The following is an 18794-nucleotide window of genomic DNA, read 5'->3' on the forward strand; positions in this document are numbered from 1 at the left end:
TTTACAATAAATGTGCTTCGATTTGTGCATTCAAGAGTTTGTATTCCAAATACAGAAGTAAAATACATAAGCGGTCTTGCGGCTACAATTATTGAATATTTTGAACGTGTTTTTCTCGATTTATTTTTGTCTCTTAGAATAACTGTAAACATATCAGTTTTTATTTTATTTTTATTGAAGTTCCGTAAATTGAAGTCACTTTTATACAACATCTTTAGGTTTAGTGTCTATCACTTAGATGGTGATTTTATTTTGACACTTCAGTACACGCTTTCTGATGTGAATACTATTGTTTCTTTCGTAACTGGTTTCTCCTCGGTGGTTGTGATAATCGAATGAACAGATATTTGAAAATATATCTCCAAAACAATAAGATAACATCAAACACGAATTTTCCATAAAGCAACACATTTTTACACTTTACATTATTACCTACGTATAAATAAAGTTCGTGTTATTACAGTCCATGAAGTCCAAATTGATTAAAAATGATACTGTAATTCATGTCACCAGTAATTACTTTCAAACGCCTTTTCATACCTAATCCATAACTAATCTATTACGTATTCAATAATTAATCTATAAAATTTTTGGCGCTGTAAAGTAACCTATATTTCATAGGGTTTGTATCTTTTTTTTTAAATATTAGGTATATTTTCAAAAGTTAAATCCTCCTTTGTACAAAACAAATGATACCTAAGAAACCCCAAATAATGTTTGTACATAGTACTACAAAGAAATCATGAGAGAAGACTTCGTCGCGGTATAAATATTGAAATCATAAATAAGTGAATCGAAGCATTAATTGGCGGATTCCTAGACATAGTTTATTTGTAATAAAAAATTAAACAAAGTTAATTTACTTTATTATGTCAGTGCATTGTGAGTAAGGGTTGGTAAATAAAATAAAGCAAAACATTTTAAAATTTAAATTTTAATAACTACAAAATCGAGAAATTTTCAGTTAATAAAAAGATTATTCCTAAGTTAAGGTAAAATACGTCTATCTTAATACAAATTTATTTAAATTATAATAACTTAACTTACAAGATATAAATACATATAAGAAACATTAAAATATATCGTATCTACCAATATAAATATTTAAAAATAGTTCAATGACTTTGATTTATGAAGTGATTTATGACTTTATTCACGAGTTTTACACAGATGTTGAGCCATGAGCCTCTTTTAATTAATTACTGTTACACTTATTAGTAATAAAATCTCTAAAAGGTTGCATTCTAATCTCGTTTATCTTATGTCTGGCATTTAGCATTAGACATGAAAAAATTTGAAATTACTCCGACAATATGCAAAGCACAAAGATGTATAGGTAAGATAGCATGGTTATGTTTTAATTTAAATTAAAATACAAAATAAAATTATTAAAAAAATTTGCATGCTTGTACAGAATCATCATAATATTTTCATAGCATTCACACATCAGTCTTAAGATTAGTAAAATCATAGATACATTTGTCAAATAACATTCTTAAATATATAAAATTTAAACTAAGCAGCTGCGTCCACGCGGTGTTGATGACTCTCCAAGACAATGGCAACATAACCATAGTGTAGAGGTACTGGGTGCATTGATGGATTGATGACGATTCTTTACTATGTACGGATACCAATATCCGTACAAAGGTTGTTGAGCACCCATTTGTTATGTAAAGAGTATTCCTACGGCCCATAGGATCAGTAATATAATAGCCACTATGAACAATATGGATATAATGAAGCTTATCACCTTACAGAGTAAACTGCACACGCAACTGTAACAAAAGAAAACAGGAATTAGGTAACTGTGGGAACATCAACATGTTCTTTATTTGAAGATTCAAATACCCGCGTAATTGGCCGAGTAACTCGCTGAACAATCACGTGTATGTAAACGTTGCGCACTATGACAGGCGAAATACTTCGATTCGCGCTGAAAAAACCTACATCCGAAAAAAGAACGAGCTCAGAGGAGAGGACTGAGTGGGTTATTTACATAGTCGTACTCGGGTCTATTCGCCTGCTTGACAAGTAATCTAAATCTGGCATTACAATTGAACCAACCAAAGAATAAACAAACATAATAAACCACTAGATCATATCATGAGTTTCCTAGAAAAGGTTTTAAACAGATGAATAAATGTTTTTTATTGGTTTTCTGTGGGTCTTGAGTTGATGTTTTGTGACTCAAATATTCCACATACGTCTATGTAGTTTGGCTTATAATCTTGCATATTGCGGGACTCAAAGAGCAAAAACAATATTCTGATACTCCTGCTCGATCCACTTGTGAATAGTGATTTAAACAAGCCTAAGACCATACATAGATTGCTCCAGCTAACTTCAGAATTTAAGGAACAACAAACATCCTAAGGTTTATACTTAAATCACAAAATCCAATGATCTGCTATCTCTGAGAAAATATTGCCTTATCTCTTGTCTTATTGTGCATGTCTTCACGTTTCTGTAATCGTTATCGCTCAAATAATTGTTTCATCGCACAGATTACATAAATTTAAAGATTAATTCAGTAACATAATACAACTTGTCAGCAAAGATTACACTGCATCTGTGATTGATTTATTGTTAAGACATCCAGGAGTTCCATGTGCGATTACGAGCCAGAAAATACTTAAAACATGTATTAAGATTTATGGGGTATATTTGATACTAATCTAACCTCTCTCGTACACTCAAGGCACTGGAAATTTTAGCATAGAAACAAGAACGAATCAAAAGCATTAGGTACTTACATTTATTACTATTATTTTAATATTATTTTATTATATTACATTATTTTATTATTTTACTACACTTAATACCATGCAAAAAATTACGTAAAAATAAGGAAAAATACTTCTAAGCTTAATATTTGTGAGGTTGTAAATCCAGTGTAGTTAGAGCGGTGAGGTACTTGTACTACCACCACCTATTTCGTATGTTAAGCAGTTTTTAGGTTTCAGTGCAAAGGTGTGGATGCTGGCTGACTTACATACAAGGCAATTGACTATGTTATTACTGAATTACATATTAGCTATGTTTTCATGAATCGCTGTGAATCATTACTTATCTGTATTACTAGGTATCTAATCATTTCTTATCTAACGTGGAATTTGTGGGTACAGTTTCCGAATAGTAAGCAAATAATGAGTAATAAATACAAACGCGGGGTTTAAGCATTGCTATAATAATATATAAGGATAACTTTACACATCTAAACATGTTATTTTTGTAAGGTAGATATACTAAATAATAGTACCAAATTAGTGCGTAGTTAATAACATATTTTTGATCTGGTTTAGGTGTAAGTCAAGCCTGTTGGAAATCCATTACAAATGTTAATGGTTACTTCAGGCAATACTACTACAAGTGCATACAATGTATTTGAAAATAAAAGGCTTCCCGTGTACCTTTAATATTCTTTCATTTGTAAATTCTTTACATTTATTATTATTTATATTTGTTTACATTCTCGCTTTTAATAAATTATATACTAAGTTGATTATTTAGTTCAATCGGCTCTAGCCATATGATTATTGAAATTAATTCAAACTTTACAAATTAACGAATCTCAGTGTCTTTTTGGAAATTAATAATTGTAGCACACACATTTAATTACACCATACATAATAATTTATATGTCTGTAGGGTAACGCTTAGGTATACGTATTATAATTAAATAATAAATGGATAGTCACATGGCGTATATTGTATAATAGATACAATTATTTGTAGATTAGATATAGATAAATCTACTAAGATAACTCTGCAGTATTTGTTTAAGATAATGGGAAGGTTACAACGCGACCTATATTGTAGGTACCTATGTAGGTACCTACCTTTACCGACTAAATTTGCGTTTAACACGTTTTAGGTACCTACTTTTAATTTTATTTCATGGTGATCTGAAATATAATTGAGAATTACAATGTAGTATCCTTCTTCCCACTCGTCGGCATCGCGATTGTTTAGCCTTTAAAAACAAAAAAAGTTTAAAGACCACTGACACTGCGTATGACAGTGACACTATATTGACAGCTACCTCACTTCTTTTTCGCGCTTCCAAGGCATCGTGATACTATTTTTTCAAAGTTTTGTTAAACGTGTATAGTGAAGCAAAGCTAGTGAAAAAATGAAGGAAATGGAAACTAGGAATGAAGAATCACGTCTGCGTAGTTGTAGTCGCAGTAGCAGGGATTTACGAAGCAATTCTTCGGATTGGATCACCGGTTCAGAGGTTATGTACAAATTACTTACCAGGTATGTAAGAAAATAATGCATTATTCACCTTTTACAGTATATGTGCACGACTATAAAAATGCCTAAATAACTAACATATTCTCAGAAAGAAACTATATTGTTCGAAAAACTTTCTCGTATCTACAACTTCAAAACTATTCATGCACGCCAATCTCGCTGTTGCACATTACAGACACCAAACAGTGCTCATATTCGCCATTAACCGTAAGATGCTTGCATTTTTATGCATATAATTTAGCAATTAATGGTCCAAATATAAAATGCACCCGAGCCATTGAGTACGAGATACTCGTTGCGTCGCTTTGTCGACACTAAATGTTTCCCATGTTCACCATTAAGCACGAGATGCTGGCCCTAACATTTATATGTGGCAAATGTTCAAATATTCAAAGAGTCACAACCGTCGAGTACGAGATACTCCTAGTGTTACTTTGTTGACACTAAACGGTTCACTCATTCGCCATTGAGTACGAGATACTCGCGCTAACATTTCTATGTGGCAAGTGGTCGAATATACAAAGCATCAGAACCGTCGAGTACGAGATACTCCAAGTGTTACTTTGTTGACACTAAACATTTCACTCATTCGCCATTGAGTACGAGATACCTGCGCTAATACTTATATGTGGCAAATGGCTTGAATGCTTCCATCACTAGCTATTGCACTAACAATACACAGTATAAAGCATGAATGATTTATAAGCACCAAGCTAGAGCTGCTACAACACAAGGTTATGCCAACCCTGTTATACCAACTCTGACAAAATAATTTTCAGAACCAGCTATAATTTCAGGAATCATTCATGGAGTTATTGCAAATAGCAAAACATATTTGTAACTTTATGACAAAACAGTGTCCTAACAGAAATGGAAAATATTATGTCAACATACTGGGACAACGAGTGAATACAATAATATCATCAGAGTTCTCTAAAATTGGGAGGTATATGTGAAGCAACTGGATGAATAACATATTCCAATGGGAACTGAGGAAATCAACCTGGTACATTTTGATGGTCTTCTCAGAATAACACTTTAACTAGTGCTACCTATAAAGGTCATAATAGGTAATTTATGCTCCACCACAATACACACGATAAAAATATGTGCAATACATGGTGGCGAACAGAAAATAGGAATCATCACATTGCTGGTGCGCTAACCCATAACAAATATAACCCCGTGCATATAAGAATCTTATCAGGATTCACCGCACAGCATGATGCTTATGAGCTCATGTAACGGAATCATACTGAAGACATTGAAACTCACTTAGCTGCATTACAAATGATAGAAGACTAACTATCTTATCAGAAAACAATGTCTAAAATAGACATTTGTGACATAAATGTTTTATGCAGCACCCCGTTGCCAATTTGAAATTGGTTGAGATTGGTCGTTCCACACAAATCAATTGTGTTATATGATATTAAAATTTAATATATGGCGTCAAGATAAAAATCTTACAACATTGATGACAAAATTATCTTTGTATACTAATTAATCCAATGCTCGATCTCAAATGGTAATAGATGTGCTCCTCACATTATCACATACACACTGGTGTATATACATGACAACTGTTTCATGTTAACCTGAAATAGAACAGAAGGCATGCTCTCTCAAAAGAACCACCTCAGGAGGACAATGATTAAGCAAACAAGACTCCGGCTTATTGATACTGACACATATCTGTCCAATATATTTTTAGTCACATGAAGAAAGAATACTATAAGTATCTCATATATTGGAACCAGCGTCTGAAGTCCTAGCTTTGATAGTAGCATTCTGTGTTAATACCTCAACACAATTCAGCAGAGTTCATTGATTTGTTATGGATACTCTATAGTTCCTACTCAATTTCAGCTGTTTTATAAGCAAATAACAGGTACCTATACATGGCTCAAAGTAAACAATATTACATGGGTTATATTGTAGTACCTCTTACTCACATATATACAAATTATGTATAGTAAAATTTAATCAGTTACCAGCTATATAAAGCTGTTTGATTTGATATCTTGTGGGCTAGGTATATGAATATCCTAACATCCAGATTAGGTGTATTTCAAGATATTGCGGATTTCAGGAAATACTCGTATTATTAAGGTATAACTCTAAGGAGATTTGTATCAAGGAGTACAATCAGAACTATAATGCACCACTTAACTACTGGTACAGAGTACCTACTTAAAGTCATTGAGCTTACATAACATATATAACTCTATTATATAAAGATGTAACTTGAATTGAAGTTTTTAAATTATCTATTTAATACATTGGTTTACAGTGATAATCAATCCAGAAGTCTGGAGTTGTCTTTGGACACAAATACCTTTATGATTTATTCTAAGGCCAGGTACTATAACAATACCTGCAATACTATAACAATACAAATGTGCTAAATAATAAATGTCCATACTTGTAAATAGTTCAAAAACCTTGTTAAGTATTACTTATTTATATGGCATATGTGACATAAATGCAAATATGTGAATGTCAAGAGTGAACTTTATGTACAAATGTGAGAATTTATACAAAATTAACATTTTGGATTTCGTTACACTTATGTTTCAGTGACTCAATAGGAATAAATACAGTAATAATTAAAGGTTTGGAAGTTCAGTCCACAAACATATGGGTAATTATTAAATATCTGCACATATTTTTCACTTTTACATGTACAGTAAAACTGCTTAAAATATGAGGCTGATCATTATGAAAAAATTGACTAAAGATTATTGGTGCCTATGTAATGCTCTACAACAGAAGCCTGGTACTCCCAACATTACAAAAAGCAATCAAATATTAACATACTACTTATATTGTTGCTTAAACATTTCCTTTAGCAACACCAGGTTTATATAGAAACATGCATCATACATTTATACACCAGTCATCAGGTCAAAAAATAACACAGCAGTCCATTAATCCTGGAATAAAGACAAGCATAATATGAGAATTGCTATTGCACTTAAGTCTTCATAATGTCTATGTTAGTTACACTAAAACTGAAATTGTTCTCATTTCATAATGAAGCTTAGGCTAAGGGTAAATAATGACCACCATGGTAATATGTGACACATTAATGATATAAAAGTAATAACAATATTATTATATCATGTGAATGGCCAGCCATTAATATGATATCTTCTTTGGGTCTTTTATGCCTAGTGTGTATACCTAGATGCTCTTATAAAACATAAAACAAAGAAAGTAAGCTGCATGTCCAATCAATTTTCAAATGTAAATCTAGCATCCCTAGAATTAATAGGAATTCCTTAGGGGTATGTGTGATGAACGTTACTATATAGGACACACATGGCAGACATCTGGCCTGGAACAAAGAAAACTATATTATATATACAAATTATTATTATAATTATTATATATAGAAGATTTATCTACTTTCCTTTTCTTAAAGAATTAAGATGGAGAAAAATGTGGGTAATAACTTTATAATTTATCACTGTCAGAGCTGTAACTAGAACCAGTTGTGTTAGTAATCATTACAGGCTAAGTAAGCCAGAACCCCATGGAAGTTATAAAATATTTGACTTATTAAAACTGAATTAATCCTGGGAATGCTCAGCATAAATACTTTTGAGTCAAGATAAGCTTTTCTGGTCTAGTCATGAATGGGGTTTGAAATAATCATATACATAAATACTGCTATGAAAACTGATATCAACTTTTACATACACATAACTGATAGTTACACACATTTTTAGGAAAAGATGTTAGATGGAAAGTCAGATTGGATTTCAAAAGGAAACACATCATAAGCTTTCCAACCAACCATATAGATATGTAACTTTACAGAGGGCATGCATAAGCATGGTACAGCAAAAAGTATAAGTAACTTTTGCAAATCTGATATATACCTACAAAAACAGGAAGTCATATAAAACTAAAATGTTTCATTGATCTAAGAATGATCATGTCCCTCCTGAACATGTACACTAATATAAAGAAACAAAGTAGGTATAACACCCAATATTATACCGGGTATACCTACAACATAAAATATAAATTTATCTCACATGGGGCATATATCATCCCAAGATCAAATCAAATACCCAATCATAATTTGTCAATAAATAATGGTATTAATTCCTTAATATTCAACATGGGATGGCTTCCTATTTTAATAATATTGGAATACATACGATGTACCTACTGGTACATTTAAGTATAGTATTATATAAAAGTACATTATTATATAATGCACATCACATATGAAACATATTTATACGTATATTGCTATATAGCAAAGGAAATAGTATTATTTGTGTCAATAAAATTGACCAAGTAATTCATTCTACACATAATTATGACATACTATGGAGGGTAGAAAACATATTTTCGACCTTGTATGTATTTATTTTTTGCAAGGTGCAAAAGCTTGAATTGAATAATCATTAATACTGACTAAATTACAATATTACTATTATTATTATTGGCCAATTTTAGTAATAATATATTTAGAGAAAAATATTGCATTATTATTGCACTGAATATTATTTCATCTAATTCAGAGGGAATCTCACTTAGTACTATGTGTTTCAGAACATTTCATCCATATTATACAGTAAGAATAAATATTCAGTTAGCAATCCTAATAATTATGTATATTTTATAATTATACCTAATTAAGAGAAAAAATTCTTATTAATATCATATTTTCATATTGTATTTATATATATATATTATTATTGAGAATAAATCTCATTAAGCACTATGGATTTCACAACATCTCATCCATATGATGCAGAACAAATAAATATTCAGCAATGTAATTAAATCCATATAATAATATATATGTATGGTAATAAATCTTTAATTTAATTACATGTCCCATTGTTGCAGTTGTCTCTAAACATCTACATTGTAATTCTCAATTATATTTCAGATCACCATGAAATAAAATTGAAAATTAGACGAGCTTACCTGTAAGCGAAGTCTGATTATAATTTTATGAATGGTGATCTGAAATATAATTACCCACCCTCCCAAAATCAAAACCCATACTGCAACAATAAGAACAAAAGAGTCTCCTAGATATAGACAGCATGCATATTATCAAGGAGACTAAGTTGGAAATGATAGACTCTAAATTAAGTGAGGTAGCTGTCAATATAGTGTCACTGTCATACGCAGTGTCAGTGGTCTTTAAACTTTTTTTGTTTTTAAAGGCTAAACAATCGCGATGCCGACGAGTGGGAAGAAGGATACTACATTGTAATTCTCAATTATATTTCAGATCACCATTCATAAAATTATAATCAGACTTCGCTTACAGGTAAACTCGTCTAATTTTCAATTTTTAATTACATATGTCTATAATGAGATCGTTTCCCGTTATTGTTTTAATAATAGCAATTGAATTTCGATTAATTTAATTAGGTGTTTAATAATAAAGGTTTATGTTAATAATTTATTTGAGACAAACTCATTAGTTTTTGGCAAAGTACGTATTTAAACCGTAGGTATTATAAGTAAATACATTATTGCAAGCTATGTTTACTATTTAATAGTTCTTATTTTAAACGTGAAAGAACTTTTGCTTTCACAAACATTGTGGTAAGGTCAATGACTGTCCTGCACGTCGCCTTATTGTGCATGTGCACCGCAGTAGAGACGTAGACTGGTTCTGTATTCCGTGTCAATGTACCGTAGACTAATGCTAATAAAACTCCATTCGTGTCACCGTTTGAGCCAGACAGACTTGACAACTACACGGCATAAAACATCGTGACTTCTACAACGCTTCAAGTAGTAATCTACTAAACCATTCCCTTAGATGTTGAAGAACTAGCGAGATTAAAAATACATACAAGTCATGTTGTGGTAGACAAAGAAAATGATTGATACTGACAAAGGAATACCTAAGGTAAATACGTTAATACATGAGTTTGAGATGGTAAGTAAACATTGAAAATTAGTGTCTTTAAAATGAAATTCTGTTTACATTTAACTACACGTTGTGGATGTCAGATGTTGATAAAATATCTGCGACCAGACTATCATTTGAAGATAAAAATAAGACAACAATAGCTGGTTTCAACATAACCGCGTATAACTGCTTGCCTGTTTTATTGCAAAATACCGTCAAGGCAAACGTTTTGTTTGCTACAGAATATTAACGGGCTGTCGAGTTTTATGTACTTTTTAGAATTGTGTTTTTGTGATTTGTTTTTCAATAATTAAAAGTGTAGCTTAAAAACAAATTAAATACTAATAATGATGAACTTACTAACAAAAAAACATGTTGTTCTTACCACATTTTGGTTTTGATTCCTTTTTCTTTTTCCTTCTGTGAACACTAAGCCTTGGTGAGCGTAAGTCACGACTGACGAAGCAAGAGTGCTCGTATGACTATAAAAGTAAGTTGGTACCTATTCATCAATGCTATCTCGCTTATCGCTAAATTTAACGACAACGATCGATAGTGGTATTCGGTAGTACTGGTACCTAACTTTCCTGGATTTTGATTAGCAGATAACAATGTTTTGTGCTATTAGTCACCGGATTCGATGACATAAATGGCAACAAAGTCAAATCTCTAGTGAAGGTCAAAGATTGTGGTCATTGTTTAATGAAATTAAGCCTACAGGTGTTCGAATCTGTTCACAATATTAGTGAAGAAATAGGTGATCATAACAAGGGAAATTGCCATTTAAGCACAAAATCAGGAGGTTTAATCGTCTGTTGTTATGGGAATCTACCCAAATCTCACTAAATCACTTTGTATTGGTATTCTTATGATCACAAATGGCTATCAAAGCATCCAAGACTTGGTCTGAAATTTTATACAGCTTTTGGAAATGAATGCCTGGAAAAAATTCCAAAAATTGCTCCAAGAAAACCCAGTGGAGGTATTGGCTGGTATTGATTTGGCTGTTATTGTCACTAGTGGTCACTTATAAACACGTCCGTTTTAACCAAAGTAACTTTTAAAATAAGGTCCACGCACGAACACTACTGAGTTTAAGATCGAAATGTATCAATTGCGTGTACTAGCCTGGCCACTACATCTATGTTTATAACATAGTTTTGCCAAGAAATCATAAACTGAATTTAATTATGGGTTTAATGAAAGCAACGCGCTTTTTATTACAGATTTCGTACCAGTTTATACACGCGAGTACCTACAGTTTTTGTTTATCGTACGAGTAAAAATATAATGTAGGTAGACGTAGGTTTTCTATTAAAAATACTTTTAGTAAAACTGATTTGGAAATAGCATCTCGATTAAACGGATTGTTATCTTGAAGTTGGCGTTTTCAACCTATTATTTAAAGTAATAGAACCCTTCTTGGTTAGGCGGCTCCACCAATGTAATACCTATTTAGGTATAAGGAGTGGCGTTAAGCGCTGGTAAAGGTAATCCAAAGCCAACACTTCTACAACAATCGAGCATGTATTCCTTATAGAACAAGGAAACCCCTTCCACTCTTTCCATCATTTATATAGGTGCCGTGTGATCTATTCCTCGCCTCACCGACTGACCTTAGAAGAGCCCCAAAGGCCAATATAATAATCCCTTACACAACACGTACCTGCTAATAATTATCGTCAATATTAATTGTAAATTGAAATGATTTTTTTAATTATTATTTTCCAATGGGGCCCGAGCTCTTGCGTCCTCAAGAGCCCTGGCATTCCTTAAGATGGTCCTGCATGTAATTGACCTCAGACAGGGCTCCAATTCTATTTGGATCACAGGTCAAGTGAGGTTACTGACAAGGAGCTTGCATGCTCGTTAGTCACCTCAATTTCATAATAATACAGGGGTTGTTAACTTATGAGGGTGGGTAAATGGGGTAATATTACTAGCGCCATAGCTCAAGAAATTGTAGCTTTGCAGGTAGTAGTGCTCATTGTTAGTTGGACTCAGCACAGGCACCGGCGCTCCACTTATTTCTACCTGTCACCTGCTTACAACGCTGCTGCATTGTTTTAAAAGGTGTTATAAGGGAGATATACATTCTATTTAAAGATGTGGCAAGAGACATTAAAGATATTATTGGGCGGCATTGCGTACTTGTGACCAGCACTATTTCTGTTAAAAACATGATCTTACATCAACGCAGCCAAAGTTAGTAGGAGCTATAGCCATAGCCATTCAAACCAAATCATTTGTTGATAGGGATTTGTTTGATTGATACTTACTCTACCAACTGAAAAATTTCTTATACGTTCAATCAATAGATTAGTAGTCCAATCAATAATATTTTTATATATTCCCCAGTATGTTCCCCTTCATCGATAAAAGTAGAGATAAAAAAACAATTTTAATCTTCGAGACTTGAAAGGTTTCAGTTTGTAGCTGTGATTCGAAATCAGAAACATAATAACTTAAAACTTCATAATTTTGCATATTGCGGTAAGAATCCCATATATAATACATGGTGTATTGCTGTTATGGCATAGGCACTGTTTGAAAGTTTCCTCCTAGTAAACAAAAAAAAAAAGGATAGGATTGTATTATATTATTAATTTTATAATATACAATAACTTCTGTACCGAAGAGTATACTAGTAGTAGGAATAAGGAAGTCAGTAGGTACTGTTAACATTTTTGGCAATCTTTAAAAATAAATGATGAATCGATTTTATATGACATCGATTTTTCTAAACTCTTCAATGAACCTTCTACTTTCTGAGAAACATATTTTAGTATTTTTAACAATAATATCGATACGTTTTATTTATTTACTTTGTTTAATATAATAGTTTTCATTACTAGACTCAAAAATATTTTGACAGCACGTCATAGAAATCTTGATTATATAGCTCGTGTCACAAATGTTATTTTTACTACTACCCTTTCTTAATAAAATTAATATCGAATCATTATGACATCATGACGTAACACCAAGCGCCGGAGAGGATGCCGGCTGCTTTTACTAATAGTTCCATTGATGTATATAGCATAAGTGCTCTTCGGGTGATTTAATAATTATAATTATCATAAAAAAAGTTTAAGTGTGCTTCTTTCCGGCGCAACAATTTATGTCCTTTGCCTTATACCCACAAACCGATATACCTGCTAGATAAATAATTTATCAATTAAGGTAACTGGATGCACTTTTGATTACTGATCTACTTTTCAAAGATTTTATCTCAACCATTACAAACATTAATGTTTACTTAAAATTTATTTATTAAATGAATGAATGTTATCATAGTCAGCGTAAAACTGCTAGTCCGGTCTGAATACAGAAATGAATCGCTTTGCCATAGCAAATTGTATGACTACACCTACTCGCAACAACTGCAGAGTGGACTATCAGTTTGTGCACGGACTGTACTTATTAATAATAATAATACTTTCTAGTTTTGTGAGTCCTGATAAAAATCTTATACTTATTTTATTATATTGCTATTTATTTATTGATTTAAATATCGATATTTAGGCGGTGATACTGATTACCAGATTGTTGGAATTGTGGCAACCCTAGATTTGAAATTTGACAATTGACAGCGCAGGTGAACGTTTGTACATTGTAGTTTGTATCCATTTCCACTTTGTTTGCGATTTTACATCATAAATTGGTTCTCTCTCTTCCGCTCCTCGTTTTATCAATGCATTTATCTCGTTCTTTTAGTGACGCTGTCGACGCTGGTGTGTTATTGTAATTTAAAAAATACAATACGTACTATTACGGTGACGTGTTCTTTTGACGATCATTCACTTACATATTAAAGTAAAATCAGGCAGTCACTTTGTTTCCAACACTCAACTAATTCACTTGGTCAAAATATATTTGAATTAGGAACACAATATTATAAGTGGGTGAAAGTATAGTAGGGAGCGTGATTCGTAATTCAAATAATAAGAACAGTATCATATTCTGTCATCAGCGTCATTATTTCGTATTCACGGATTTACTTGCATTTATTTACGCTCAGATAACTCTGTTTTCGTTGTTTGGACACAATATTGGATAACTAACTATGTCGGGATGTAAGTACTTACAATTTTATATTATTTTAATTTGATCATAAAATATATTACACAACTATCATAACTTAAATACCTAATTCAATAGTAATAGATAATCCAAAGTTTGTAATGAGTATATTACTGTTAAGTCTAAAATGGAAAATGTTTTTATTTTCTCATTTATTAAGAAATTCTACCATTTTAGTTATTTTATTTAAGTTCTTCTTACAATATATTTTAAATTATTGAAAAGAATGGAAAAGACTGCTATTATAACACTAAGACAGTTGTGAAAATGGTGCATCTGCAAATCATAGTTGTACTTATATGTATATTTAAAATCTTACTGTCTGTGGTGTATCGGCTCAACTTTTTGTTATTTAAGTATAGTTTTTCTAAGGCGTTCTAGCTTAGTCCTCAGGGATAGCAGCACATCGGTGGCCAAAAAGGATTAGCTTACAAAGGAATATCTTCCTATGTAGGCTAATCCTTTTTGAGATTAATTAGAGATGTCCATGGGCGGCAGTAGCCACTTACCTGTACTGGACTGTATGCTCGTCTGCTACACCTATATTATAAAAAAAGTTTAGGTAATATTAGAGCTGAATTGAAGTTTTTCAACTGAAATTGTAAACTAAACCTGCAATATTTTTCTAAAAATTGGCAATATCGTACACCACATTGAAAATGATATCTGTATATTATAATATGTTACCAATTTTCACAAACATGTGTATATCAGTTTACAATTTCAATTTTACCATTGTTTCAGTGTAGTACCCTTAGTTTTCAATCATGCACTCAATCGTACAAATCCACAGTTCAACAGTTTGATGGTATATTACAATAACCAATTTTAGTTTCTAATCAACCAGATGCACTGTATGACGCTGTCAACTCTGTCAAATATCTCATACTAAGGACACTGAAATCACCTCCACTAACCTTATTTATGACTTCCAATATCTCTTATCTTACATTTTTTTTTTGTCATTGTGACTATTCTATGACTCAATACAATATTGTAACAATGAGTCACATGCCCATTGTAATATTTATCTTTACAGTTCAATTATAATTTTTGTTACTAATAATTATTGCACAATATTTTTCATCGATCATTATAATTATGGCATTCGTCACATTTTGTAACACTAATACCAATTATGATCTTTATCAGGTGTAAAATGAAATTGGTCAATTTTGTTCCATATATATGATTTATTTGTTAAATAAGCGATGCTGATTGATAAATAATAAGACTGATTAGTAACTATACTAAGAAATTTTCAGAGGCTGATTCATAGTCTTCTGAGTTTTATTGTAGATGTTTGTGTCTTTGCATTTGTGAGTCCATGGCTACCAAAACAAAGAAAATTCTAGTATGAGGCTATCAGCATAATGCATTTAAAATGTCTATTGGTATTCAGGTAGTTTTTGTTCTATACTTAATCAAATTGTTGTACTTGTCTTTTCAGATCCATATGGAGGAAATCCACCTCAATACCCACCACCACAGAACCAGATATACCCTCAAATCTACAACCCAGCCAATGCCCCACCCCCAGGGCAGCCAACTGTGACCAGATACCCTACAGGGTTTAGTCCACAACTTGGTTTTGCATACCCATATCCTGGGCAACCTCAGCCAGGGCAGCAAGGTCAACCAAACCATCCTGCAGCTATGTCGTATCCAGGAGTAATGCCAACAGCACCAATGCCAAGTGCCCCTGCTCCGAATTATGCTTACCCAGGCCATGTACCAGCACCCACATATGCTCGTAAGTATTGGATATTTATGTATTATTTTATAGTAGGGAACTAACAAGTGAGCATTCAGTTCACTGATTTTAATTAACAACTGCCTCCCATGGACATCTAAAACAATTGATGTGGATAAGAGGCTCCTACCAGAGGTTGTTCACAGATGTGCCGCTACCCATGAGGCTTAAGATCAAATGCATCTTATTACCTAAGTGATACCACACCTTTCAGACAACAACAGCTAAAAATACTGCTAATTTTTGGTAAGTTGTAGGGTATTCATAATTTTGAGCTGTATAACTCTTAAAGTAACACTGCTGTGTTACCACAGGAAATAATATTTGTACCATATTGTCTTTCTGGTATGAAAGGTGTGGTATGACAAACCTAATTATTACCTATGAGGTATATCAGCTTAATCTTTTATTACATTATCTTTTTCGTGCCAATGTGTCATCGTTCTGTATTTACCTAACAGTGTTTGTTAATTGTTTCTTGTTAATTGTTATAATCGTTAACTCTCCGACATGTGTGTAGTAGGAACTAACCACCTTTCCAATGGTTTGGTGTGTAACATAACAGTATTAAGTTTAACACATGACACTTTTTAATCTCATCATCCATGGAGGATGAACATATGCCCTATATATAGATTTTTATTTCATTTAGTAACTGTGTTGTTTTTTTAATTTTAAAATGTAGTGATGATTTATTATATATCAAAGTCATAACAGAAAAATCTTGTGGATTAAGTTTATTTTACACATTTTTATTGGGTTGCTATGTATGAGTCAAATCTTATTATATCACGAGCTTTTGCCCGCGGCTGCGCTCGCGTTACGAAGTAATATTTTCATCCCCCATTTTATCCCCTTGGGGGTAGAATTGATCTAAATCTTTTCTTAGCGGATGCCTACGTCATAATATCTACCTGCATGCTTCAGCAAATTTCATGCAAATTTCAGCCTGATCCGTCCAGTGGTTTGGGCTGTGCATTGATAGATCACTATGTCAGTCAGTCACCTTTGAGTTATATATATTTAGACTTACTTAAATAACAACTTGAAATTTGATTTATTGTATATTAAATGTTTTGATTAAATATTTTCAGCTGCCATTGAATGGATTCCGACCACTCCTCAAAATGCTCATGCGCTCTCTGACAGAGCTGTTGTGGCAGGTTACGAGGGTCATGATGGTAGCCCCCTCTGGGTGATCAGAGCGAAATTCGGGAGTGATCTGATACCAGGGAAATTGGCTATTAAACACCGTTCTGCATATGTACCGTGGGGTGGAAAAGAAAATCCTGTCAGTAGTATTGAGGTAAGCACTTTATCTTATTGATACGACAACAATATAGGTAAAGACCATTTGGATATCCCTTGGTTTGCTAAAAAGTCTATAACTTTTTATATAATAGTTTTTTAGACTTTTATAGAACTTTTTATAGAATAGTTTTTTGTATTCATGTCTTTGTCCAACTAAACATATTACCCATAGCCATTCCAACTATTGTATAGCAGGATATTTTTACAATGTAGACTCATGTCTATCTGTGAAAATAATTTCTATAACATTTAATCCCATTCAATTAAATCAAATTATGCCATTGGTGCAACTAATGGCAATTTATTATTCGCAAACCTTGTAGTACTTACTATGAACCATAATATTATAACCCTCAGTTTAAGTAGACTAGTATACACTTACCCAAACCTTTAGATTACTAAAATATGTTCTTCTCTAAACTTTCAGGTATGCTGTGCAAGACCAGATCAGGTCCGTTGGGTGCCAACCAAGGACAATGCTATACCCCAGAATGCTGTAGTTGGAGGTCATACCTCTTCTGGAGAACCTCTGTATGTCGGCAGAGCCAAAGAACAAGGCTCATTGACTCCTGGCAAGGTAAGACTTATTTAAAAGTGTTATTTATTTTTTGGCACATATGTATAAAATAGTTTTGAATAGCTTTTTTATTACTATTTTCTTCCAATATTAACTAACAATATTTACTTTCGTTTACTCCAGTGAAGACTGTAAGGTAGACATAGTTATCTGAGTTCCAACTTAGTCCCTGGGGGTAGCAATGCATATGTGGCAGACCACAGATAGGACTTATCTTAGACTAGAGTTGATAGATGTCCATGAGCATCAGTAGCCTATTACCATCTAGTGACTGCAAATGAGTATTGCTTCATAAATATATTAATATAGACCAATTTTTTCTTACCTATAAAAGCTCTATAACAGTTGTGCCATTACCCCTGAGGACTAAGTGTGAATGACTTGTGAGTAATTGGAGAGACAGCAGCACTTGAAACTTCCATTGTAGGCCGAAATACTCATGTGTAGCAGTAATGTAACCAGAGTCACACTATAAATTTGTATCCCTCTCTTTACAGGTACACCCAAGTCACAAAGTAATGTACATTTCTTTTGCTGGACAGGAAATTGCGCACCAAGTCTATGAAATATTATGTTCAGCGTAAAGCGATTATTTTTATTTTTTTTTCATTTAAGCATTTTTAAAATGCTCTTAATTTTTATTACGTGTAAGAAACGTGTCAATTTAATGTTAAGAATGAAATCTCCTTATATAAGACTGTTTGTAATGTTTGTTTAAATAGCCAAAAAGAAAAACAAAGGCAAAGTTTTTGATAGAAGTATGTTGTATTAAAAGAATCTTGTTTGGATATTACTATTTTTATAGTTTTTTTGAAATATTAAAGTGATTTGATCGATTTATAAATCTTTAATTATAAAACCAATCAAAGGTATAGATGGTACTAGTATTGTTTTTTAAGAATACTATTACA

General features: G+C 32.4%; 1 protein-coding gene and 1 long non-coding RNA gene across 2 annotated transcripts; one reads left to right on the forward strand and one right to left on the reverse strand.

Moving 5' to 3' along the window:
• Positions 1-915: 915 nt before the first annotated feature.
• Positions 916-11337, reverse strand: LOC140758000 (uncharacterized). Its single transcript, XR_012104042.1, has 2 exons — positions 10545-11337; positions 916-1778 (listed from the first exon to the last, which is right to left on the reverse strand). It is a non-coding gene; the product is annotated as an uncharacterized LOC140758000 (long non-coding RNA).
• Positions 11338-13754: 2417 nt separating this feature from the next.
• Positions 13755-18719, forward strand: LOC140757999 (uncharacterized). The gene is made up of 5 exons (XM_073093937.1): positions 13755-14235; positions 15693-15995; positions 17090-17301; positions 17734-17883; positions 18381-18719. Exons 1-5 carry the CDS (start codon positions 14226-14228, stop codon positions 18465-18467), a joined length of 762 nt encoding a protein of 253 aa, XP_072950038.1. The 5' UTR covers positions 13755-14225; the 3' UTR covers positions 18468-18719.
• The last annotated feature ends 75 nt before the right edge of the window (positions 18720-18794 follow it).

The sequence above is a fragment of the Epargyreus clarus genome, unplaced genomic scaffold (assembly GCF_041222505.1).
Source record: "Epargyreus clarus isolate Ecla_fem2 unplaced genomic scaffold, WU_Ecla_fem_2.2 ptg000005l, whole genome shotgun sequence".
Classification (NCBI taxonomy): Eukaryota; Metazoa; Arthropoda; class Insecta; order Lepidoptera; family Hesperiidae; genus Epargyreus; species Epargyreus clarus.